The sequence below is a fragment of the Staurois parvus genome, unplaced genomic scaffold (genome assembly GCF_062004578.1).
Source record: "Staurois parvus isolate SC_StPar_1 unplaced genomic scaffold, SC_StPar_1.0 ptg003123l, whole genome shotgun sequence".
Lineage (NCBI taxonomy): Eukaryota > Metazoa > Chordata > Amphibia > Anura > Ranidae > Staurois > Staurois parvus.
The window spans coordinates 56,756-82,833 of record NW_028320919.1 but is presented as its reverse complement, the minus strand read 5'-3'; the positions used below and the strand labels follow the sequence as shown (position 1 = coordinate 82,833).

General features: G+C 48.2%; 1 protein-coding gene across 2 annotated transcripts in view; it reads left to right on the top strand.

Moving 5' to 3' along the window:
• Positions 1–491: 491 nt before the first annotated feature.
• The window catches only part of LOC149428575 (G protein-coupled receptor family C group 5 member C-like), a 38,441-nt gene continuing 12,854 nt past the window's right edge, over positions 492–26,078 (top strand). Inside the window, exons 1-2 of one of the 2 annotated variants that reach the window (XM_089667240.1) lie at positions 492–798; positions 23,862–24,894. In XM_089667240.1, coding sequence (XP_089523366.1) covers positions 23,865–24,894 — 1,030 coding nt within the window. In that variant the 5' untranslated portion in view covers positions 492–798; positions 23,862–23,864. The remainder of the gene's footprint in view (positions 799–23,861; positions 24,895–26,078) is intronic. The other variant, XM_089667239.1, reaches the window with a different exon arrangement.

Genomic DNA, 26,078 nt, shown 5'->3' with positions numbered 1-26,078 from the left:
GAATATCCTGTAGCAGTTGCTGGAGGCTTGGGACGTTTCAGGAGACAGTCATTGACTGCAGACATCATATACGACTATTAGAGATCATTGCTATAACGGGGCAATAGGGAAACACAGATTACTGTCTGCAGGGACCCTGAGGGCTGCATAAGAAGTGCCGCAGGTTGGGCCCCAGGGGTCAAGCACCCCCAACAATCCTCTGAGAACCATCTGGGGTTTTTCTTTTCCTCTTTTATTGTCACTTTGTATTATACGCGGTGAACTGTTTTTTTTCTTCTATATAATAAGGATCTCCTTCACCAATGTTACGGATTCTTCTTTCATAAATAAAAAATTCACAAAAAAGGAAAAAGTTTCCAAGACTCGGAGCTTTGGCAAAGTAATGGTCGTCCGGTTGGGGTTCCCAGCTGCTGCAACAATGTTATCACCATGGGACAAGGTGTGCCTTTGCTCTTGCATGCTGCAGACATCAGCCAGGCATGGGGGGGGAAAGGAGTGGCTTTGTCTACCTGCAGGTCCTGAGGGGTGTTTTAATGATGTCACTGTGATGTCAACAAGCCAAAGCTTGTGCAACCTCAGGAGGAGGAGGAGGAGTGGAGAAGTGAGAGGGAGAAGCACTCAGTGCCTACAGCTCAGAATTGACAGAAGCTGCAGAGCCAGCACCGGACGCCTGGTCTCCGACAACTCTGGACGCCTGGTCTCCGACAACTCTGGACGCCTGGTCTCTGACAACTCCGGACTAAAACTCCTTCTATTGCTCGGATCTCAGTCCCCTGGAAGGAATTCTGCAAAAACTAGGTAAGAGCACCTTGGCCATGCAGGACATTGCACACAATTGGCGTTCTCTCTACAAGATATCCATTGTAAGTTTCTGTGGTTGGGAAGGAGTTAACCCAGCCTTGGCCCCAGAGGGTTCTTATGCGCATAGCGCAGCTTTTAAGGCACAAGGCCGTATAGTGTTCCTATGTATGTTTTAATTGCGGTGTGGGTTCTGCTTCAAACGTATCCTGAGCTCCCTACAGACTCTTTCGTAAGCCAGGGTCGTCCGTAACCAAGGCTCTGTAGAATTTTCCACTGAGCTGGAATATCTACGCTGTTTTCATTTCTTTGGTTCAGGTGAAGGGAGCAAAGGAAAAAAAAAATAAAAAGGTTTGTGACTTCTGGGGTAACATCCATTACTGCCAATCAGATCTTCTTGTTGATTGATATAGAGTGGCCAGGAAGGGTCACCAGCCATACATGGGTCAGGGTTGGAAGCATTGGAGGAGGTTTGGTTGTACTCATAGAGATTTGTGGACCATCAAGATCCTCAACAATCCTGTTGCCAGCAAGGGTAACCATACATGGGCCAATGTTGGAAACACGGGAGGAGGTAGAATGTTTGGATTTGCTCATAGAGATTTGTTGACCGTAAATACCCCCAATAACCCTGTGGCCAGCAAGGGTCACCATACTTGGGTCAAAGTTGGAAGCATGGGAGGAGGTAGAATGTTTGGTTTTGCTCATAGAGATTTGTTTACCATCAAGATCCCCTAACAACCATGTGGCCAGCAAGAGTCACCATACATGAGTCAAAGTTGGAAGAATAGGAGGAGGTAAATTGTTTGGTTTTGCTCATAGAGATTTGTTGACCGTAAATACCCCATCAATCCTGTGGTCAGCAAGGGTCACCATACATGGGTCAAAGCTGGAAGCATAGGAGGAGGTAGAATGTTTGGATTTGTTCATAGAGATTTGTTGACCGTAAATACCCCCAATAACCCTGTGGCCAGCAAGGGTCACCATACTTGGGTCAAAGTTGGAAGCATGGGAGGAGGTAGAATGTTTGGTTTTGCTCATAGAGATTTGTTTACCATCAAGATCCCCTAACAACCATGTGGCCAGCAAGAGTCACCATACATGAGTCAAAGTTGGAAGAATAGGAGGAGGTAAATTGTTTGGTTTTGCTCATAGAGATTTGTTGACCGTAAATACCCCATCAATCCTGTGGTCAGCAAGGGTCACCATACATGGGTCAAAGCTGGAAGCATAGGAGGAGGTAGAATGTTTGGATTTGTTCATAGAGATTTGTTGACCGTAAATACCCCTAACAACCCTGTGGTCAGCAAGAGTCACCATACATGGGTCAAAGCTGGAAGCATAGGAGGAGGTAAAATGTTTGGTTTTGCTCATAGAGATTTGTTGACCATAAATACCCCATCAACCCTGTGGTCAGCAAGGGTCACCATACATGGGTTAACGTTGGAAGCATAGGAGGAGGTAGAATGTTTGGATTTGCTCATAGAGATTTGTTGACCGTAAATACCCCTAACAACCCTGTGGCCAGCAAGAGTCACCATACATGGGTCAAAGCTGGAAGCATAGGAGGAGGTAAAATGTTTGGTTTTGCTCATAGAGATTTGTTGACCGTAAATACCCCTAACAACCCTGTGGCCAGCAAGAGTCACCATACATGGGTCAAAGCTGGAAGCATAGGAGGAGGTAAAATGTGTGGTTTTGCTCATAGAGATTTGTTGACCATAAATACCCCATCAACCCTGTGGTCAGCAAGGGTCACCATACATGGGTTAACGTTGGAAGCATGGGAGGAGGTAGAATGTTTGGTTTTGCTCATAGAGATTTGTTGACCGTAAATACCCCTAACAACCCTGTGGTCAGCAAGAGTCACCATGTATGGGTCAAAGTTGGAAGCATAATAGGAGGTAGAATGTTTGGATTTGTTATAAAGATTTGGTGACTGTCAAGATCCCCCAACAACCCTGTGGTCAGCAAGGGTCACCATACATGGGTTAACGTTGGAAGCACGGGAAGAGGTAGAATATTTGGTTTTGCTCACAGAGATTTGTTGACTGTCAAGATCCCTTGACAATGCTGTGCTCGGCAAGGGCCACCATACATGGGCAGATGCCGGAAACAGAGGAGGAGGTAAAATGTTTGGTTTTACTCACGGAGATTTTTTAACTTTTTGAAAAAATCTCCATACATTATCTCCGACCCTTTCATTCTCTCGGGCTACTCGGGCAATGGCAGGACCTGAAGGTATAGAAGACGAGCAGATGTCTGGCCAACCTTCAAGGAGACACCTGGTGGGCGACAGGCAATTGCTGGTTTGTTACGGAACATTTGCTTTGCTATATTAAGAAGAAAGATTGAAGTGGAGGCGTCCGGTTTACTGTGAAGTTCCAGAAAAAGTTGTACATGGAGAAGTTATTAGAGAATCCCACAGACTGAAATAGCCCGGGTTATAGAGAGGAGAGATGGCGGCGCCCACCTGTGACATAGGGGGGTTATAGAGAGGAGAGATGGCGGCGCCCACCTGTGACATAGGGGTGTATAGAGAGGAGAGGTGGCAGCACCCACCTGTGACATTGGGGGGTTATAGAGAGGAGAGATGGCGGCGCCCACCTGTGACATAGGGGTGTATAGAGAGGAGAGGTGGCGTCGCCCACCTGTGACATAGGGGTGTATAGAGAGGAGAGGTGGCGGCGCCCACCTGTGACATAGGGGTGTATAGAGAGGAGAGGTGGCGGCGCCCACCTGTGACATAGGGGTGTATAGAGAGGAGAGGTGGCGGCGCCCACCTGTGACATAGGGGTGTATAGAGAGGAGAGATGGCGGCGCCCACCTGTGACATAGGGGGGTTATAGAGAGGAGAGATGGCGGCGCCCACCTGTGACATAGGGGTATCATAGAGGAGAGAGGTGGCAGCGCCCACCTGTGACATAGGGGTGTATAGAGAGGAGAGATGGCAGCGCCCACCTGTGACATAGGGGTGTCATAGAGGAGAGAGGTGGCAGCGCCCACCTGTGACATAGGGGTGTCATAGAGAGGAGAGATGGCGGCGCCCACCTGTGACATAGGGGGGTTATAGAGAGGAGAGATGGCGGCGCCCACCTGTGACATAGGGGTGTTATAGAGAGGAGAGATGGCAGCGCCCACCTGTGACATAGGGGGGTTATAGAGAGCAGAGATCGCAGCGCCCACCTGTGACATAGGGGTGTCATAGAGGAGAGAGGTGGCAGCGCCCACCTGTGACATAGGGGTGTATAGAGAGGAGAGATGGCAGCGCCCACCTGTGACATAGGGGTGTCATAGAGGAGAGAGGTGGCGGTGCCCACCTGTGACATAGGGGTGTATAGAGAGGAGAGGTGGCGGTGCCCACCTGTGACATAGGGGTGTTATAGAGAGGAGAGATGGCAGCGCCCACCTGTGACATAGGGGTGTTATAGAGAGGAGAGATGGCAGCACCCACCTGTGACATAGGGGTGTATAGAGAGGAGAGATGGCAGCGCCCACCTGCGACATAGGGGTGTCATAGAGAAGAGAGGTGGCAGCGCCCACCTGTGACATAGGGGGGTTATAGAGAGGAGAGGTGGCAGCGCCCACCTGTGACATAGGGGTGTATAGAGAGGAGAGATGGCGGCGCCCACCTATGACATAGGGGTGTTATAGAGAAGAGAGGTGGCAGCGCCCACCTGTGACATAGGGGGGTTATAGAGAAGAGAGATGGCGGCGCCCACCTGTGACATAGGGGGGTTATAGAGAGGAGAGGTGGCGGCGCCCACCTGTGACATAGGGGTGTTATAGAGAGGAGAGATGGCGGCGCCCACCTGTGACATAGGGGGGTTATAGAGAAGAGAGATGGCGGCGCCCACCTGTGACATAGGGGGGTTATAGAGAGGAGAGGTGGCGGCGCCCACCTGTGACATAGGGGTGTTATAGAGAGGAGAGATGGCGGCGCCCACCTGTGACATAGGGGTGTTATAGAGAGGAGAGGTGGCAGCGCCCACCTGTGACATAGGGGGGTTATAGAGAGGAGAGATGGCGGCGCCCACCTGTGACATAGGGGGGTTATAGAGAGGAGAGATGGCGGCGCCCACCTGTGACATAGGGGTGTATAGAGAGGAGAGATGGCGTCGCCCACCTGTGACATAGGGGGGTTATAGAGAGGAGAGGTGGCAGCGCCCACCTGTGACATAGGGGTGTTATAGAGAGGAGAGATGGCGGCGCCCACCTGTGACATAGGGGGGTTATAGAGAGGAGAGGTGGCGTCGCCCACCTGTGACATAGGGGGGTTATAGAGAGGAGAGGTGGCGTCGCCCACCTGTGACTTAGGGGTGTATAGAGAGGAGAGATGGCGGCGCCCACCTGTGACATAGGGGGGTTATAGAGAGGAGAGATGGCAGCGCCCACCTGTGACATAGGGGTGTATAGAGAGGAGAGATGGCGGTGCCCACCTGTGACATAGGGGTGTATAGAGAGTAGAGATGGCGGTGCCCACCTGTGACATAGGGGTGTATAGAGAGGAGAGATGGCAGTGCCCACCTGTGACATAGGGGTGTATAGAGAGGAGAGATGGCGGTGCCCACCTGTGACATAGGGGTGTATAGAGAGGAGAGATGGCGGTGCCCACCTGTGACATAGGGGGGTTATAGAGAGGAGAGGTGGCGGTGCCCACCTGTGACATAGGGGTGTTATAGAGAGGAGAGATGGCGGCGCCCACCTGTGACATAGGGGGGTTATAGAGAGGAGAGATGGCAGCGCCCACCTGTGACATAGGGGTGTATAGAGAGGAGAGATGGCGGTGCCCACCTGTGACATAGGGGGGTTATAGAGAGGAGAGGTGGCGGTGCCCACCTGTGACTTAGGGGTGTATAGAGAGGAGAGATGGCGGTGCCCACCTGTGACATAGGGGGGTTATAGAGAGGAGAGGTGGCGGTGCCCACCTGTGACATAGGGGTGTTATAGAGAGGAGAGATGGCGGCGCCCACCTGTGACATAGGGGGGTTATAGAGAGGAGAGGTGGCGGTGCCCACCTGTGACTTAGGGGTGTATAGAGAGGAGAGATGGCGGCGCCCACCTGTGACATAGAGGGGTTATAGAGAGGAGAGGTGGCGGTGCCCACCTGTGACATAGAGGGGTTATAGAGAGGAGAGCTGGCGGTGCCCACCTGTGACATAGGGGGGTTATAGAGAGGAGAGGTGGCGGTGCCCACCTGTGACTTAGGGGTGTATAGAGAGGAGAGATGGCGGTGCCCACCTGTGACATAGGGGTGTTATAGAGAGGAGAGATGGCGGCGCCCACCTGTGACATAGGGGTGTATAGAGAGGAGAGATGGCGGCGCCCACCTGTGACTTAGGGGTGTATAGAGAGGAGAGATGGCGGCGCCCACCTGTGACATAGAGGGGTTATAGAGAGGAGAGGTGGCGGTGCCCACCTGTGACATAGAGGGGTTATAGAGAGGAGAGATGGCGGTGCCCACCTGTGACATAGGGGGGTTATAGAGAGGAGAGGTGGCGGTGCCCACCTGTGACTTAGGGGTGTATAGAGAGGAGAGATGGCGGTGCCCACCTGTGACATAGGGGTGTTATAGAGAGGAGAGATGGCGGCGCCCACCTGTGACATAGGGGTGTATAGAGAGGAGAGATGGCGGCGCCCACCTGTGACTTAGGGGTGTATAGAGAGGAGAGATGGCGGCGCCCACCTGTGACATAGAGGGGTTATAGAGAGGAGAGGTGGCGGTGCCCACCTGTGACATAGAGGGGTTATAGAGAGGAGAGATGGCGGTGCCCACCTGTACTATAAGGGCTCAAGAATACAGATTTCCTGCTTTTCTCTCATTGATTTTTATTACTTGCTGACCAAATGTAACTTGAAAAGTAAATAGAAGCGATCACTTTTTATGGGTTTCATTAAATGTGGGAAATGACCCAAAAAACCTGCAACAATGTAACAATTGGGTGATAAAATGTCTTTTCCTCTGTGTACTGATTCCGAGGGGGGGGGGGGGGAGATGTGAGGGCGGGGCTTTGCTTTCATTGCTTTGGAGCAGAAAAGGGTTAACCGCTGGATTAGGTAATTTACTTACATTTCCGTGTAATTAATCCATGTGTTTGTTTGTTTGTTTGTTTGTTTGTTTGTTTGTTTCTGTGTCTTTGTTGCCTGTATCCTGCTGGGGAGATTTCCCTTCACTCTTCTGTCTCCCAGCAAGAAATGAGAGGAAATCTCTTCGGAGTGAATTGAATCGCCATGGAAAGCTGGTTAGTTAGTGGAGTTTCTTACGAAATGTTTCCTTTTAAGAACATTCATTCGATTTTCGAATTATTCGCGGGTGAAATTGGCGTTGGTTTTCAACGGCAGTGACAAGAAAATTCGAAGGAGCGGGATGGAAAATTGTTCTCAAGTGAATTACTGTTTTCATTTGAGAAAGTCCATTCCTTCCAAAATCGAATGATAAAAACAAATTACTGAAGTACTTTTGAAGGACGTTCGGTCATCGAATGTACTGAGAATTTCCATTCTCAGTACATCCCCGAGAACCCGGGGTCAGTAAGGGGCCCCATGAGATGCCCCTGGTACCTTTCATTGGCTTTGTCATAGGATTTTTTGGGTGTGGGCGAGGACACAGGGGCCCCATGATCCCCTATTGCCCGGGGGCCCCATGAGTTGTCAGTTCGCCCCTGCTCACATACACTTTATTCTGACAATTTGAATTGGTTGAGAAGTCGGACATTTTATTGGAATGATACATTGTATACAATTTAGTTTTTTAAAAAGGAATCCATAAACAAATGAAACACTTAACCGCGCAGCAGCTGACAGTCGTCCTGGTCAGCGTGGTGTCCGGGTTGACGTTGCCGGGAAGGAATAAAGACTTCTGTGTTGGAAAACTAAGCAGGGAGCGGCACCTGAACATGTAATGAGCACACGTGACTTCCTCCCCTGAGTTACATACATAATTACAAATGATCCTTTGGAATACATAGCACACATCGAACAGGAAGCGGCACCTGAACATGTAATGAGCACACGTGACTTCCTCGCCCGAGGTACATACATAGTTACGTAGGATCCTTTGGCATACATAGCACACATCGAGCAGGAAGCGGCACCTGAACATGTCATGAGCACACGTGACTTTCTCCCCCGAGGTACATACATAGTTACGTAGGATCCTTTGGCATACATAGCACACATCGAGCAGGAAGCGGCACCTGAACATGTCATGAGCACACGTGACTTTCTCCCCCGAGTTGCCTACAGAATTACAATGATCCTTTGGCATACATAGCACACATCGAGCAGGAAGCAGGAAGCGGCACCTGAACATGTAATGAGCACACGTGACTTCCTCCCCCGAGGTACATACATAGTTACGTAGGATCCTTTGGCATACATAGCACACATCGAGCAGGAAGCGGCACCTGAACATGTAATGAGCACACGTGACTTCCTCCCCCGAGGTACATACATAGTTACGTAGGATCCTTTGGCATACATAGCACACATCGAGCAGGAAGCCGCACCTGAACATGTAATGAGCACACGTGACTTCCTCCCCCGAGGTACATACATAGTTACGTAGGATCCTTTGGCATACATAGCACACATCGAGCAGGAAGCGGCACCTGAACATGTAATGAGCACACGTGACTTCCTCCCCCGAGGTACATACATAGTTACGTAGGATCCTTTGGCATACATAGCACACATCGAGCAGGAAGCGGCACCTGAACATGTAATGAGCACACATGACTTCCTCCCCCGAGGTACATACATAGTTACGTAGGATCCTTTGGCATACATAGCACACATCGAGCAGGAAGCGGCACCTGAACATGTAATGAGCACACGTGACTTCCTCCCCCGAGGTACATACATAGTTACGTAGGATCCTTTGGCATACATAGCACACATCGAGCAGGAAGCGGCACCTGAACATGTAATGAGCACACGTGACTTCCTCCCCTGAGTTACATACATAGTTACGTAGGATCCTTTGGCATACATAGCACACATCGATACAATTGTGTCACATTTAATCCAACGATATAAAAGGGATGGTATATCTCGGCCCATCGCACGCGGCTCTCACTAATCACAGATAAATGTCCTTCATTAGAGAACATGCCTGGCCGGCCCGGCAAACACACTGTCTTGGCAACAGAGCTGGCAATTAGTGATGGAGGCGTTGAAATGCATTCATTTGCAGAGGAAGCAAACAGCTGACAATGACAATGTTTACTAAAGACGGGTGAGCCTGGAAGCATCAGATAAAAAAACACCCAACAATTCAGCCCTCAGCCCCGGGGCGAGGCCTAACTATGAATGTGCAGCAATAAAGGTGACTCCGGCTTTGTCTCCCGCAGACAATAGAGATGTGGCAACAACATGAGCTGGCAAATGGCACTTCCAGCCAGAAAGTCAGATTTTCTGAATTACCGGATGATATTTACCTCCCTTAACACCTTCCGGACTGGAACTGCAGCTTTTAAACCATTAATGTGTCTATAGAAATATTTATTATTATTATTATTATTATTGATAATACTTTATATTTTTTATTTCATGGATATATATCATTTATATTTGATTTTATGTAAGTATATATAGGCGTGTGTACAGTATATATATATATTTTTTGCCATAGAGAGAGAGATTAATTAATTTATTTAATATTGTACTGTATATATTTTAGAGAGAGAGGGGGGAAAGGGAGAGGGGGGGGGAGGGAGGGGGGAGAGGGGGGAGAGAGAGAGGGAGGGGGGGGAGAGGGAGGGGGGGGGATAGAGGAGGAGGGGGGAGAGAGGGGGAGGGGGAGAGAGAGAGGGGAATAGAGATAGAGAGGGAGGGAGAGGGAGGGGGGAGATAGAGGAGGAGGGGGGAGAGAGGGAGGAGAGGGGAAGAGAGAGGGGGAGGGAGGGGAGAGAGAGGGGGGAGGAAGAGGGGGGGGAGGGAGGGGGGGAGAGGGGGGAGAGAGAGAGGGAGGGGGGGAGAGGGAGGGGGGGGAGATAGAGGAGGAGGGGGGAGAGAGGGGGAGGGGGAGAGAGAGAGGGGAATAGAGATAGAGAGGGAGGGAGAGGGAGGGGGGAGATAGAGGAGGAGGGGGGGAGAGAGGGAGAAGAGGGGAAGAGAAAGGGGGAGAGAGGGGGAGAGAGAGGGGGGAGGAAGAGGGGGGGAGGGAGGGAGAAGAGGGGAAGAGAGAGGGGAGAGAGAGGGGGGAGGAAGAGGGGGGGGGGAGGAAGAGGGGGGGAGGGAGGGAGGGGAGAGAGAGGGGGAGAGGTGAAGAGAGGGGGGAGGAAGAGGGGGGGAGGGAGGGGGGAGAGGTGAAGAGAGAGGGGGAAGAGAGAGAGGGAGAGATGGGAGGGAAAGAGAGAGAGGGAGATATAGGGGAGAGAGAGGGAGAGAGAGGGGGGGATGGAGAGAGGGAGGGAGGGAGAGAGTGGGAGGGGGATAGATGGGGGGAGATAGAGAGAGAGAAGGAGAGAGAGGGGGAGAGAGGGAGAGAGGTGAAGAGAGAGAGGGAGGGGGGTAAAGAGAGAGAGAAGGAGGGAGAGAGGGGGGAGAGAGAGGGGGAGAGGAAGATGGGGGGGGAGAGGGGGGGAGAGAGAAAGGGGAGAGAGAGGGGGGAGGGGGAAAGAGAAAGGGGAGAGAGAGAGAGGGGGGAGAGGGAGGGGGAGAGAGAGAATGAATATTGCTGTCTATATGATATGATTACCTGTGGCAGTCTTATATATTTTGCAGCATTTGGAGTGAGACAATCCAATGTGACCCGTGTGACTCATAAGCACAAGATTTGTGACGTTTTGCTGTCTCACTCTTAGCGCTGCAGTCTTCGGTCTACTCTTAGCCCTAATGGGTGTCACTTGGAAAGCTGCAGAATGTTGTTCACTTTCATGGGAGCAATATTGGAGCAAGGCTATGGAAAGAAGGATCCCTTTCAGGGATCTTGTAACTGGCGAGTTGATGGGATCACTCGGGCGACGTGTCCTCAGAGCCACGTTCCTCCCGCTACGATTTGGCGCAGTACATTGTAACCTTGCAGTAAGTCACAAAGTGTGAGGCTGCAACAGGGGCTGATCTGCGTCAGACAATTGTGAACACAGCCAAGAGCTGCACAGACACCGCTACTTACAAAATCCTCTTTGCTGCATTTTTGTTGCAGTTTTCAAGCAAAACAGGAATAAATGGCACCGCATGTAAAACACATCTACAACACAATACATATATATATCACACATACAACACAATACATATATATATCACACATTAGAGGCATCTTCGGAACACGTTATTCGGGGTGACATTTGTATGACATTTGTATGACAGTATTACGTGTTCTATGATTGGCTGGTATGTGAGCGTTTCCTGACAAGCGCTGCAGGCGATGAGACACAATCACAGCTTCATATTTACAGCAACAAGTCGGGTCAGAAAAGTCAGCCGGTTCCCACCAATCCCATGATAGCAATGGGCCCCAAACACTGGGCCAGGGGCCTGCCGCAGGGCCACAACCCCCCTCCTCCCGGGTCTCCAGCCAGCTGCAGATCCTCAAACCCACCACAGTGCCTCCCAGCTCCCATAGTGCCCCCAACCTCTTATATTGGCCCAAAGTGCACCCCCCCCCCCATCCCGGGTGCCTCCAGGCCCTTTGAGAGCCCTTAGCCTCCAAGTTACCCCCCCAACATTCCACAGTCAGCCGCCCAATGTGGCCCCTAGCCTGCTGTACAGCCTCCAGCCCCCCATAGTGTCCCCCCGAAATCCTGCAGTGTCCCAGATCACCCCCAACCCGTCCCAGTGTCCCCTCAGAACTCTTACCCCCCATGGTGGCCTCCAACCTCCAACTGTGCCACCACTCCCACAGTGCCCCCCGAAATCCCACAGTGTACCCCGAAATCCCGCAGTGCCCCCCAAAATCCTGCAGTGTACCCGAGCCTCCAGAGTGCTCTCACAGTGCCCCTGCAAAGCCCCCCGCCTCCTAGAGAGAACCCTCCGGAGACCAGTTGCTCCCCCTCCCCTCCAGAAAAATGGATTTCATTTCTCCCAGATCTGAGCCGTCACCCAGTGTGAGACTTGTTGGAATAAAGACCACTCACTGCTGCCCTCTCTCCTTGTGCAGGGGGACTGGTCTGGTCTCCACCCCCTCCTGTAGGTTTTTGTAATGGGTGGAGCCTCTTGGACTCCTCCCACAGCTCTGTTCTCTCTTTGTGCAGGGTGACTGGTCTCGTCTCCACCCCTTCCTGTAGTTTTTTGTAGTAGGTGGAGCCCACTGGACTCCTCCCACAGCTCTCCTTGTGCAGGGGACCAGTCTCATCTCCGCCCCCTCCTGCAGGTTTCTATAGTGGGTGGAGCCTAATGGGCCCCTCCCACAGCTCTGCTCTCTCTCTCTTTGTACTGGGGGACTGGTCTCGTCTCCGCCCCTCCTGTAGTTTTCTGTAGTGGGTGGAGCCTACTGAGCCCCTCCCACAGCTCTTCTTTCTGTCCTTGTGACCGGTCTCGTCTCCGCCTCCTCCTTTGGTTTTCTGCAGGCTGCCTATAGTAGGAGGAGCCTGCTTGGTCCCTCCCACAGCTCTGTACTCTGCACAGGCTATGTACAGCCCGGCGATGATGTCATTACTACTTTTACTAGGTAATATCTGGGTTTGCAAAGACATTTTGGTGCACGCAAAGCGGATTTATAACCTTCGTGACCTTCGAGGGAAATACTGAAGGACAGGTTTTTGTGGCTGGAGCTGAGCTCTAATAAACACTTCTGGGGGAAGGGGGGCTGGTGTATGTGGGGGGGGTCATCATCATCATTCCAGAGATTCCTCTCATAACATCCTGGTACTTCATGTCCCTGAATAGAGGACCACAGGAGGTGACGTCACCATCATTCATCTGTGCCGCTACCTGGACATCTGCGGACCGTCCCCCCAGCATGCAGATGGCTGTGGGGGTGTCCTGTCCGTCTGCCATTGCCTGGATGGATCATACATGGATCATACATGGATCATGGATCATACATGGACTGCAATGCATCTCTATGGGTAGCCGGGTGTGAGCCGAGGTGCGCCTGTTGGCACCGAAGTCCTTTGGGGTTCCTCAGACCGAGCGCAATCATTGCGTCCAGGTGGGCTTTGGGGGACAGACGTATCCAGCTACCCCTCCCCCCCAGGGCTCCGTATTCCTCCCATCACCCCTTCAATGCCGGAGCCGTGTCTGCAAAAAATCATTTTTGGCCTCAAGATTCGTTCAAACCCCCAAAAACACGACACGTTTCCGAAAGCAGAGACCCAGGAGAATAAAATGGTGGCCGTTCCACATTTTTTTATGCCACACGATCCCAGTAAAGAATACAGGAAAGTCCATTTTCAGTCACACCGATTCCATCACCCAATTATTCTGTACATGATAAGAGACGAGGTGCACCGAGTAAACAGATACCAAACGTGTCGAGTCTTCCAACCGACCGCGACATGAAGACAAACGACTGCGCCCGATATTTTCCATAGGCGACACTTTCAAAGCTCCGACCGGCCATTGCTATAGAGTTAGCCAGGAATTATTTATGTATTTCAGGTCCTTCTATATCACCATCAATGTACTCCACACTTTACATATATATTGTACATTCACATCAGGCCCCGCCCCCGAGGAGCATACAATCTAAGGTCCCTAACTCACATTCATACATACACATATTAGGGCCGACAGGATTCAATTAACCTACCAGCATGTCTTTGGAGTGTGGGAGGAAACTGGAGTACCCGGAGGAAACCCACACAGGCAGAACATGCAAACTCCAGGCAGGTGGTGCCATGGCTGGGATTCGAACCAAGAACCCGAGTACTGCCAGGTGGAAGTGCTAACCACTCTGCTGTAGGAATAATTGGATGATAATGATTGATCCCACATATGATGTATGTAACGTGGAGCGCAATGGATGTTTTCAAACAGACATCCCTGACACATGTATGTACAGTATGTATGCATGTGTGTATGTATGCCTGTATGCACAGTATGTATGTATGTACAATATGTATGCCTGTATGTACAGTATGTATGCATGTATGTATGTATGTATGCACAGTATGTATGTATGTATGTACAGTATGTATGTATGCACAGTATGTATGTATGTACAGTATGTATGTATGCACAGTATGTATGTATGTACAGTATGTATGTATGCACAGTATGTATGTATGTATGTATGTATGTATGTACAGTATGTATGTATGTATGTACAGTATGTATGCATGTATGTATGTATGTACAGTATGTATGTATGTATGTACAGTATGTATGCATGTATGTATGCACAGTATGTATGTATGTACAGTATGTATGCATGTATGCCTGTATGTATGTACAGTATGTATGCATGTATGTATGCACAGTATGTATGTATGTACAGTATGTATGCATGTATGTATGCACAGTATGTATGTATGTACAATATGTATGCACAGTATGTATGTATGTGCAATATGTATTCCTGTATGTACAGTATGTATGTATGCACAGTATGTATGTATGTACAATATGTATGCACAGTATGTATGTATGCAATAAAAACCATCCCCGGAGTTCAGGTTTAACTAACAAAAACAAAAACTAACAAAAAATAAAACATACTGAAAATACATTTTTTTCAACAAAATTCTACTGGTGTATAAAGCTCTATTATGCATAATCCAGGTGTGACCGGTTCTCTTTACCCCGGGTCCACACGTATGCGTTTTCCACAGCGTTTTGCATTTTGCAGAAACGCACAGCAGTCCATTGAACATGATTTCCTATGGGACAGGTTCACATCTCCAGGTTTTCACCCGGTGCATTTTTTTTTAAAGGGGCGGGGACTTTTTTAAAAGCTGCATTTTTGGTTTCATAGATTTCAATGGAAACGCTGCAGAAAAGCATGGAGTGTATTTTTTGCTGTGTTATTTTTTATATGTTTTTGATGCATTTTAATCTGCCTGGCAACAAGAGAAAAAAAAGCAAAATGCATCAAAAACGAATGTTCAAAAGCACAAAACGCACTGCAGAAATGGATCAAACACAAACTGCATAGGTGTGAACCGAGCCTAAGAGCAAGTTTTGTGTTACTGTAAAGTTCGGGCCAAGCTGGCCAAAACAAATTGTTCAAAGTATAAAAGAAAAAACCCTGAAGTTCGGCTTTAAAGAGAACCTGTCACACTTGGCGTGATGCAAGCTGGAGCTTTATACACCATATATAGTTACATATTACATAGTTACATATTACATAGTTCCATAGTTAGTCTGGCTGAAAAAAGACAAAAGTCCATCCAGTTCAACCATTAAAAAAAAAGTTATAATGCTACACCCACAGTGGATCCAGAGGAAGGAAAATACACCCAGCAAAGCACGATCCAATCTCCTCCTGCAGGGGAAACATTCCTCCCAGTAGTGCAGATATGTCCTTCTGTCCCTGCTTGGGCCAAGCTGGCCGAACAAACCAATTAAAGTAACCTAAAACCTGGAGTTCGGCTTTCATGGTCATTTCCTATGGAAGGTGTGCGGATGTGGATTGGCTGTCAGTGGCCTAGGAGAGGAGAGCGGAGGGGTGAGTGCCGTGTGGGTGCGGTACAAGCGATTAAACGGAACGCCTGAGATAAAAGCTGCCTCCTAGGTAACAGATGGCGGTAAACATTACATTGACGACACCATATCTGCAGACAGGCACCTGGCAACCCGCAGCCCCTTCCCTCGTGATATTTGTAGTATAAATACAGATTTTATAGTTGTGCTGCTAAACGTCATCGTGCCGATGTGAGCGATCCACGTGTGATCAGATGTTTAATTGTTCTTTAAACGAACAAACAACTGGAACCTTTTAAAAGATATGACTGAGAATAAAACCGACAATATCCGGAGGGAAGGCAGTTCAGGCTCGCTAAGATACAGCAAGATCCAGATCAACGAATCGCACTGAAGCACTTTCAAGCTGGGATGTCATGGTGGCGCTTTGTTTTGTTTTTTTGCACCATGGCACGGCACTTAAAGGGCCAAATTACTGCATAACAGAAGTACTGCTCTTTGCTCTCCATATTATCTTCCCACGTTCTCAGACTAATGCTGGATACCTGGATAGATTCATAGTTGTCCCTCTTTCCTCCTCAGTTGTCCCTCTTTACTGCTCAGTTGTCCCTCTTTCCTCCTCAGTTGTCCCTCTTTCATCCTCAGTTGTCCCTCTTTCCTCCTCAGTTGCCCCTCTTTCCTTCTCAATTGTCTAATTTCCTCCTTAGTTGCCCCTCTTTACTACTTAGCTATCTATCCCCCTCATTTATTCACCTATCCTCGTCAGCTGTCCCCCTCTTTCCTCCTCAGTTGTCCCTCTTTCCTCCTCAGTTGTCCCTCTTTACTGCTCAGTTGTCCCTCTTTCCTCCTCAGTTGTCCCTCTTTCATCCTCAGTTGTCCCTCTTTCCTCCTCAGTTATCCCTCTTTCCTCCTCAGTTGTCCCTCTTTCCTCCTCAGTTATCCCTCTTTCCTCCTCAGTTGTCCCTCTTTCCTCCTCAGTTGTCCCTCTTTCCTCCTCAGTTATCCCTCTTTCCTCCTCAGTTGTCCCTCTTTCCTCCTCAGTTATCCCTTTTTCCTCCTCAGTTGTCCCTCTTTCCTCCTCAGTTGTCCCTCTTTCCTCCTCAGTTATCCCTCTTTCCTCCTCAGTTGTCCCTCTTTCCTCCTCAGTTATCCCTTTTTCCTCCTCAGTTGTCCCTCTTTCCTCCTCAGTTGTCCCTCTTTCCTCCTCAGTTATCCCTCTTTCCTCCTCAGTTGTCCCTCTTTACTGCTCAGTTGTCCCTCTTTCATCCTCAGTTGTCCCTCTTTCATTCTCAGTTGTCCATCTTTCCTCCTCAGTTGTCTATCTTTACTCCTCTGTTTTATGTCATTCCTCCTCAGTTGTCTCTCATTTCTCCTCCTTTGGCTCTCATTGTCTCTCTTTCTTCTTCATATCCATACTTCCTCCTCAATTGTCCCTCTTTTCTCCTTTTCTCCTCGGTTTTCCATAATTCCTCCTCAGTTATCCATCTTTGGTACTCCATTGTCTCTCTTTCTTCTTCATAGTCATACTTCCTCCTCAATTGTCCCTCTTTCCTCCTCAGTTATCCCTCTTTCATCCTCAGTTGTCCATCTGTCCTCCTCAGTAGTCCGTCTGTCCTCCTCAGTTATCCCTCTTTCATCCTCAGTTGTCCATCTGTCCTCCTCAGTAGTCCGTCTGTCCTCCTCAGTTATCTATCTTTACTCTTCAGCTGTCCACCTTTTCTCTTCAGTTGTCCCTCTTTCTTCCCCGGTTATACATCTTTGCACTTTTGTTGTCCATCTTTACTTTACAGTTTAATTTCCTCCTCAGTTATCCATATTTCCTCCTCAGTTTTTCCTATTTCCTGCAGGGTTGTCCATTTTCCTATCAGTTAACCATCTTGCATCCTCAGTTGTCTCTTTTTCCTCCTCAGTTATCCATCTTCTTTATCAGCTGTTTCTCTCCCTACTCAGTTGTCCATCTTTGCTGCTCTGTTGTCTCTCTTTATTCTTCATATTCATTCTTCCTCCTCAGTTTTCCCTAATTCCTCCTCAGTTATCCATCTTCCTCCTCCGATGTCTTTCTTTCCTCCTCAGTTGTTCATCTTTGCTCCTCCATTATCTCTCTTTCTTCCTCATATCCATACTTCCTCCTCAGTTGTCTATTTTCCTCTTCAGTTATCCATCTTCTCTCTTTAGCTGTCTCTCTTTCCTCCTCAGTTGTCCATCTTGCCTCCTCAGTTGTCTCTCTTTCCTCCTCAGTTGTCCCTCTTTCCTCCTCAGTTGTCCCTCTTTACTGCTCAGTTGTCCCTCTTTCCTCCTCAGTTATCCCTTTTTCCTCCTCAGTTGTCCCTCTTTCCTCCTCAGTTGTCCCTCTTTCCTCCTCAGTTGTCCCTCTTTCCTCCTCAGTTATCCCTCTTTCCTACTCAGTTATCCCTCTTTCCTCCTCAGTTGTCCCTCTTTCCTCCTCAGTTGTCCCTCTTTCCTCCTCAGTTGTCCCTCTTTCCTCCTCAGTTGTCCCTCTTTCCTCCTCAGTTATCCCTCTTTCCTACTCAGTTGTCCCTCTTTACTGCTCAGTTGTCCCTCTTTCATCCTCAGTTGTCCCTCTTTCATTCTCAGTTGTCCATCTTTCCTCCTCAGTTGTCTATCTTTACTCCTCTGTTTTATGTCATTCCTCCTCAGTTGTCTCTCATTTCTCCTCCTTTGGCTCTCATTGTCTCTCTTTCTTCTTCATATCCACACTTCCTCCTCAATTGTCCCTCTTTTCTCCTTTTCTCCTCGGTTTTCCATAATTCCTCCTCAGTTATCCATCTTTGGTGCTCTATTGTCTCTCTTTCTTCTTCATAGTCATACTTCCTCCTCAATTGTCCCTCTTTCCTCCTCAGTTATCCCTCTTTCATCCTCAGTTGTCCATCTGTCCTCCTCAGTAGTCCGTCTGTCCTCCTCAGTTGTCCCTCTTTCCTCCTCAGTTATCTATCTTTACTCTTCAGCTGTCCACCTTTTCTCTTCAGTTGTCCCTCTTTCTTCCCTGGTTATACATCCTTGCACTTTTGTTGTCCATCTTTACTTTACAGTTTCATTTCCTCCTCAGTTATCCATATTTCCTCCTCAGTTTTTCCTATTTCCTGCAGGGTTGTCCATTTTCCTATCAGTTAACCATCTTGCATCCTCAGTTGTCTCTTTTTCCTCCTCAGTTATCCATCTTCTTTATCAGCTGTTTCTCTTTCGTACTCAGTTGTCCATCTTTGCTGCTCTGTTGTCTCTCTTTATTCTTCATATTCATTCTTCCTCCTCAGTTTTCCCTAATTCCTCCTCAGTTATCCATCTTCCTCCTCAGATGTCTTTCTTTCCTCCTCAGTTGTTCATCTTTGCTCCTCCATTATCTCTCTTTCTTCCTCATATCCATACTTCCTCCTCAGTTGTCTATTTTCCTCTTCAGTTATCCATCTTCTCTCTTTAGCTGTCTCTCTTTCCTCCTCAGTTGTCCATCTTTGCTCCTCAGTTTTCCATATTTCCTCCTCAGCTATCTCTTTTTCCTCCTCAGTTGTCTACCTTTCTTCCTCAATTGCCTCTCTTTCCTTCTCAGTTGTCCACCATGCCTCCTCTGCTGAACCTCTTTGTGATCTCATGTACAGACCTCAATACAGATGTTCTGTTTAACTACCAAATTTTTTTTCTACACTAAACCTTTCACCCAACTCCTAAATTATTTAATTTCTTGTCCTGAAACGTAAATTAAATAAGCAGCTGTGGGTTGAACCAAACATTTTTGGCCTATTCATTTTTCCTGGACCACGTAACGTGGGTCCTGATGGGGATGTGTCCTTTGTGTGCATACTGGGGGTTATGGAGTATGGAGGATTTTGTTTGTATAATAAAGTACACAAAGTGCACACCGAGGAGCCCCATCCATGACTCCAGCAGGTGGGCAGAACTGGAAACGTTGTCAGGAGATGGTTGGGATAGAAGAGAGCAGCGATATTGGAGCCTTCTATGTCGTCTGACCCTTTAGCTCTCCGTAGTTCTGTGTCCTCTCCAGTGTTCTGTGTCGTTTATCCACATCGGATATTTATGGCAGCCATCATAGGAAGCTGGACATCCTTTTCTTTCTCCCGATACAACCTTGAATTTCCCAGGTTCTGCTCAGCTCATATGGTGACCTTTCCAGCCGCTTCCTTCAGTATGAAATATACCGGAACGTACTCAGCAATTCTCGACAACAATGTTCCATGTCATTGTCTATATGACGTGCTTCCCAGGTTCTCTGAGGGAACTTAAGACCATGCCTTTAGAACATTATTTAAAGATCAACTACAACCACATTTTTGTGTTTTGCTTTGTATTCAGGGGGAAGGGCTAGAAAATCTATTAGGCTTAGTTCAAAATTAGGAGGTTGGTCAGCATTTGTTAACCCCTAACCCACTCACCTTCAAATTTGCATGGCAGCCCGGGTTGACGTTGGGTGGGTTGACATTGCTGCGGCCACAATTCTTAAGAGTGTGACAATTTTAACTTGGCATGTTGAGCTTGAACAAATAATTGGTCCTGGACTCCCGGGGAAAATTCAGCTCCACAGGTCGTGAAGTTAGTGATGTGCGGCATTTGGATGCCGGGAAGGCAGCTCTTATGTACAGAAGGGCTTCCAAAGCCACTCCAGATTGGACTTGGAGGTAGATCAAAGGAGCGCCACACTAGACGAGGCCAAACATCTTACAAAGGAAAAAATATTCCATTAGGACAAAGGGGAGGGGAATAAACCAACATGAGTGAATGTGCAAAATGGGTCCAATTCCATGGCGGGCAGGCGGCTCTCATGTACAGAAGGGCTTTCAAAGCCACTTCAATAGGAAGTGGAGAACGATCAAAGAAGCCAGAAGTACAGATTCCGATTTCAGTTTAGACAAGCCATGTATTTTGAGGATTCAGCACCCCCTAAATTAGATGTGTGGCCTTTTGGTTCCTTCCTCCCCTGTTCTCTTCAGGAGTGCCCCCCTAGTACTTGGTGGTCGGCTTTGGCTAGCCACAAGGAAAGGGGTCCGCCAAGCCTTCTGGTGGACCCCTTTGTTGGACCATGATGGAAACCTCAGTCCCTGTCAGGAGCCTTGCGCCCCACAGGGTAGAGGTCTGTGGACTAGAGCACACCCCTAAGTGTACTTTTTTGTGTTGGTGTTTTGCACTTTTTTTGTTCGTTTTTTAACCAACTTTAAAAAAAAATGTATTCTTCTCAATCAGATACAACAAAACGCTTAGCAAACCAAAACGAATACATAAAGGAAGTTCATTGTTGGGGTCTACATGCCCTTTAAGTGAGAGCCGCAGGCAGATCCCTTGAATAAAATGATGTCCCTGGGACCTTGCATGGATTCATCCTCCCTCTGGAGTAAAGCCCGCAGATTTAACCCCGTGTGACCCCAGATTTATATCTTGCTTTTGTTTCAGGGCTTTTATTAACTTTTTTTAATGCCTATAGAAACACCAACCAATTCCGCTAAAAAGATTATCCATGAGTGCAACGGCGCCCTCCGAGGGCTATTCAGTGAGATGGCGCATTGTGCAGCGTGAGGACAGAGACAAAGCCCTCCTGCTGGAACTCTGATGCTTGTGTGTAAACTTTGACTCCCGCTGGCAGAAACTAGTTTGTATTTACCAAACCCCAGCAAGGTGCAGTCATGTGTTCCCAGCCATGCCCTGAGCTGAAGGCGGCTTTAACACTTTACTGCCCCGGGCAGCCCTCCCTGTGGGGTGCAAATCCCAGAGCTGAAAGGGTTACATTGTTAATTGAAGGAAATTAGACTGTTAGATGGGAAACATTGTGCTTGTAATTGTCTCTTTGTAGCATGGCCATCTTGTGAGGTCAGGCACTGATGTCGGGGGAGGAGGCCTGGCTCGCAGTCTCCGCTCTAATTCATCCCAAAGGTGTTCTATGGGGTTGAGGTCAGGACTCTGTGCAGGACAGTCAAGTTCCTCCACCCCAAACTGGCTCCTCCATGTCTTTATGGACCTTGCTTTGTGAACTGGTGTGCCCCTTCCCACAAAGTTGGGAGCATAAAATTGTCGCCTAAAGTGTTCCCTTCACTGGACCTAGGGGGCCAAGCCCAACCCCTGAAAAGCACCCCCACACCATAATCCCCCCTCCACCAAACTTTACACAATGCAGTCAAGCAAGTAATGTTCTGGAAACCACCAAACCCAGACATATTCATAAGATTGCCAGACAGAAAAGCATGATTGGTCTCTCCAGAACACATCGCCATGCTCTAGACTCCAGTGGCAGCATGCTTTACACCACAGCATCCAACCCTTTGCATTGCATTGCATTTGGTAATATAAGACTCAGATGCAACTGTTCAGCCATAGAAACCCATTCCATGGGGCTTGCTATACATACACCATACTCCTTTTGTTGTTGTTGCACATTAGAGAGAGTGTTCTGATCCAATTGCAAAGGACCATGGTCACCCTATTTTGCATACTAATTTGCCTACTCCTTTCCTTGGCTCAGCCCCCAAGCAGTGTGGGATTATTCAAAAATATGCAAATTTGTCTGAGACATTTCCCACCCAGAAAACCCCTACAGGGAATGGGCAAATAGTCCTTACAGCAGAACTTGAGTGGAGCTCCGCTTGAAATTGGTTTTCAAATGTTTGTTCGATATTGTTTTTAAATTCAAACTTGTCTTCGATTTGAATTTTAGCCGAATTTCGTTGCATTATTTAGGATTAGTTTATATTTTTTATTTTTGTAATTTGTAATTATGATACATCTGAATCTCCGAATAACAAAAAAATAAATCCGAAATTCGATTCAGAATGAAACGAACCGAACATGTCTACTAATGGATGCGCTATGGTGTGAACGAGACCTTGTTGTCATGGGCTTATCTACAATCATTCAATCAATGGGTTTGCTGGGTTCAGAAGCAACCATGGCCCTTAATATGAAGTTGCTCCCCTTTACAACTATAACATCCTCAAAGGCTTTCCAGAAGATTTTTGAGTGTCTTTGTGGGTTGGATGAGGAATCCCTGGCTCACCATCAGTGGTCCAATTCATCCCAGAGGTGTTCAGAAGGGTTGAGGTCAGGGCTCTGTGCAGAGTACTTGAGTTCTTTTATGATTGCAGCCCTGCTGAAAGCCTTTGGAATGAGAAGACCCTATACCAAAGGTCTTCCAAAAGTAGGGTTGAAGTTAGGGTTCCTCCAGGACCTCAAACCTACTAAACGCCTTTAGGAAGAAAAGATCTCATCCCAAAGCTGTTTTGTAGGGTTAAGGGCTGGATGTTGTATAAGAAGACCCTATACCAAAAGACTTCCAAAAGTAGGGTTTAGGTCTGGGCTCTGTGCAGGACACTCGAGCTCCTCCAGGACCTCAAACTTACTGAACACCTTTGGGAAGAAAATACCTCACCCCAAAGTTGTTCTGTAGGGTTAAGGGCAGGTGGCGTATTCACCACAAGGCATTTGCCTAGGGCGGCATTATTTAGGGAGGCAGCACTGCCCCCTGGAAGAAGGGACATATACTACATGGGGACCCTGTGGGATCCGAGAGAGGCTCCAGGCTGCTTGATGGTGCATGCAGAGCCTAACTGTTGTTCCCGGGGATGATCAGAGCTGTGAAAGTGTGTGTCTTTCTCTCTGTCACTGTGTGTGTGTGGGGGGGGGGTGTTAGTGGAAGGCTCTCTCAGGTGGGGGGATGTGGCAGGGGTGTTGCTGATCACTGTCAGGTTGCCTAGGGCAGCACAAAACCTAAATACACCACTAGCTGGATGCTGTACAAGAAGACCGGAGGTCTTCCAAAAGTAGGGTTGAAGTCAGGGCTCTGTGGAGGACACTCAAGTTCGTCTATGACATCAAACCTACTGAATACCTATGGAATGAGAAGACCTGATCCCAAAGGTCTTCCAAAAGGCTAACGTCTGGGCTCTGTGCAGGAGACTTGAATTCCTCCAGGACCTCAAATCTACTGAACACCTTTAGGAAGAAAAGACCTCATCCCAAAGCTGTTTTGCAGGGTTAAGGGCAGGTGCCAATGCTGGATAAGAAGACCCTATACCAAAGTTCTTCCTAAAGTAGGGTTGAGGTCTCGGCTCTGTGCAGGACACTCACGTTCCTCTATGACATCAAACCTATTGAACACCAATGGAATGAGAAGACCTGATCCCAAAGTTCTTCCAAAAGTAGGGTTGAGGTCTCGGCTCTGTGCAGGACACTCACGTTCCTCTATGACATCAAAGCTATTGTACACCAATGGAATGAGAAGACCTGATCCTAAAGGTCTTCCAAAAGTAGGGTTGAGGTCACGTCTCTGTATAGGACACTTGAGTTCCTCAAGGACCTCAAACCTACACTCGAGTTCCTCCACACCAAACTGGTCAAACCATGTCCTGTACATATAATTTGTTTTTTAAAAGTACATTTGTAACAAGTTTTCTTGATTATTGACAACATTATGATCGTTACGGGACAAACTTTACACATATTCCTTAGAGTATATAACATTATAAAAGGTAACAGATGCACTGGTCATGGATTGTCTTCAGTAATCTTTCTTCTTTTTGTTGCAGGACATGGCTAGTTCAACAAACCTCTCCACCTCTTGGACATTTTTGGTTTCCATTTTGCTTCTGTCTGGTTTCCTACATTTGACAGATGCGCAGACTCCTCCAGCAGGATGTGGAAACATCAACTCAATATATTACTATTTATGTGACCTTTCCTCTGTATGGGGTATTGTTCTAGAAGCGATTACCAGTGCTGGCATTGTGGCCTCGTTCATCCTAACCATTGTTCTGTTAGCCAGCATCCCATTTATCCAGGACAAGAGGAAGAAAAGCATGCTGGGAACTCAGGTGTTCTTCCTTATCGGCACCTTTGGCCTCTTCTGTTTGGTCTTTGATATGATAGTCCAAAAATACTTCTCCACTTGTGCGTCAAGGAGGTTCCTCTTTGGAGTGCTCTTTGGCATCTGCTTCTCATGTTTGTGGGCGCACGCAATTAACCTCAACTACCTGGTGAGAAGGAACAAGGGGCCGAGCGGCTGGACCATTTTCGGCATTGCTTTGGCCCTTTCTCTCGTAGAAGTCATCATTAACACCGAATGGCTCATTGTCACCATTGTACGGACAACGGGCACCCCAGGAGCTCCATGTGCCATTGAAAACCAGGATTTCGTCATGGCTCTGATTTACGTCATGTTCCTCATTGTGGCCGGGTTTGTGACCTGCTGGCCGGCACTGAGTGGGCGATACGGCCACTGGAAGAAGCATTCGGCTTTCATCATCATCACCCTTTTTGTCTCTGCCTGCATTTGGATCGTTTGGATTGTTATGTACGTTTATGGAAACATCCAGGTTGGAGACCCAGTGTACTGGGATGACCCAACGTTGGCCATCGCTCTTGTATCCAACGCCTGGGCCTTCATCTTCCTCTACATTATTCCCGAGATCTCTCAGCTGACCAAACCGAGCCTGGAGCAGACTTTCGAAGAGGAGCTCTACACGACAAGAGGCGTGGGTTATGAAACCATCCTCAAGGAACAAGGTTCTCAGAGCATGTACGTGGAGAACAAAGCCTTTTCTATGGACGAGTCGCAAGCAGGTAAGCAGACGATGATTTTACTCCTTCACCGGATGACTGAAGCAGTTTGAAAGCTTATCTAGTCCCTGTGGTCATCCAGAACACATAGAATCCTGTCTGTCCCCGGAGTCACTGTCTGTCCCCGGAGTCACTGTCTGTCCCTAATGTCCTTGCCACGCTCAATCAGAAGTTCACATTTTAGGGCCATCTGGCCTTCTGTTGGGTTTGGTTGGGTTGAGGCCTACACAAATATGGAGATCCTGAGCTCTAGTATTGTCTCTGCTAAGTTCCAAACCCAACACCCTTTGAGATGAACCTCTGATTGTAGTTGTATTTAAAGGAGCTGTCACTTTTGTCAGTTGGTGATGATCACATGACCCATTGAAAGAGCAGTTCGTAAGGGCCGCGTCACATTCAGTGAATTGCCTGCTAATCTCTAACTCCCTTTTTTTTTTTTTTTTTTGGAAGGGTTCAAATACCTGTCATGTTTTGCCTCCGAGCTGTGACCTCATTGGGAAGATTTTCCCTTACTTCCTGTCCCAGTGACACCCCTACAAGAAGCACGGAAGGTGGCTGTCATCGGGACGTGAACTCAAAATGGCAGATAGTCGTTCAGTCTAAAGTGTGGGTCGCCATCAGCAATGAACTTCTGTTTAGTCTGGTTCAGGGGTGGACTGACAACTCATGGGGCCCCCGGGCAATAAGGGATTATGGGGCCCCTGTGTCCTCGACCACACTCAAAAAAAGCCTATGAAATGGTACCAAGGGCATCTCATGGGGCCCCCTACTGACCCCGGGCCCTCGGGCACTGCCCGAGTTCCCAAATGGTCAGTCCGCCCCTGGGGGGGTTAGACTGCCAGATTCCAGTGAGCTGAAAACTTACTTTGCTCTCTTCTGCACCTTTATCAGTTACATTGTTGCCAACGATCACACTCAGGGATTTGGAATCGCTCGACAGGATCGCTGCGATTCCAAACTGTGGTAAATAAAAGCGCAATGCGTGTTTGGGCGCCATATGACTCCATTCACACTGGAGCGACTCCACAGTCACATGATTTCCAGGTGATCCAACTCTACACTCTCTTGCAACAAAGTAGCAGCAGACACCTTTCCAAAGTCGCTGCATCTTTGAGTCGCACCGATTTCAACAATCGCCATCGAAAAGAATGTTCTGCAGCTTGGATTTCGCAAAGTCGCGTGATAAG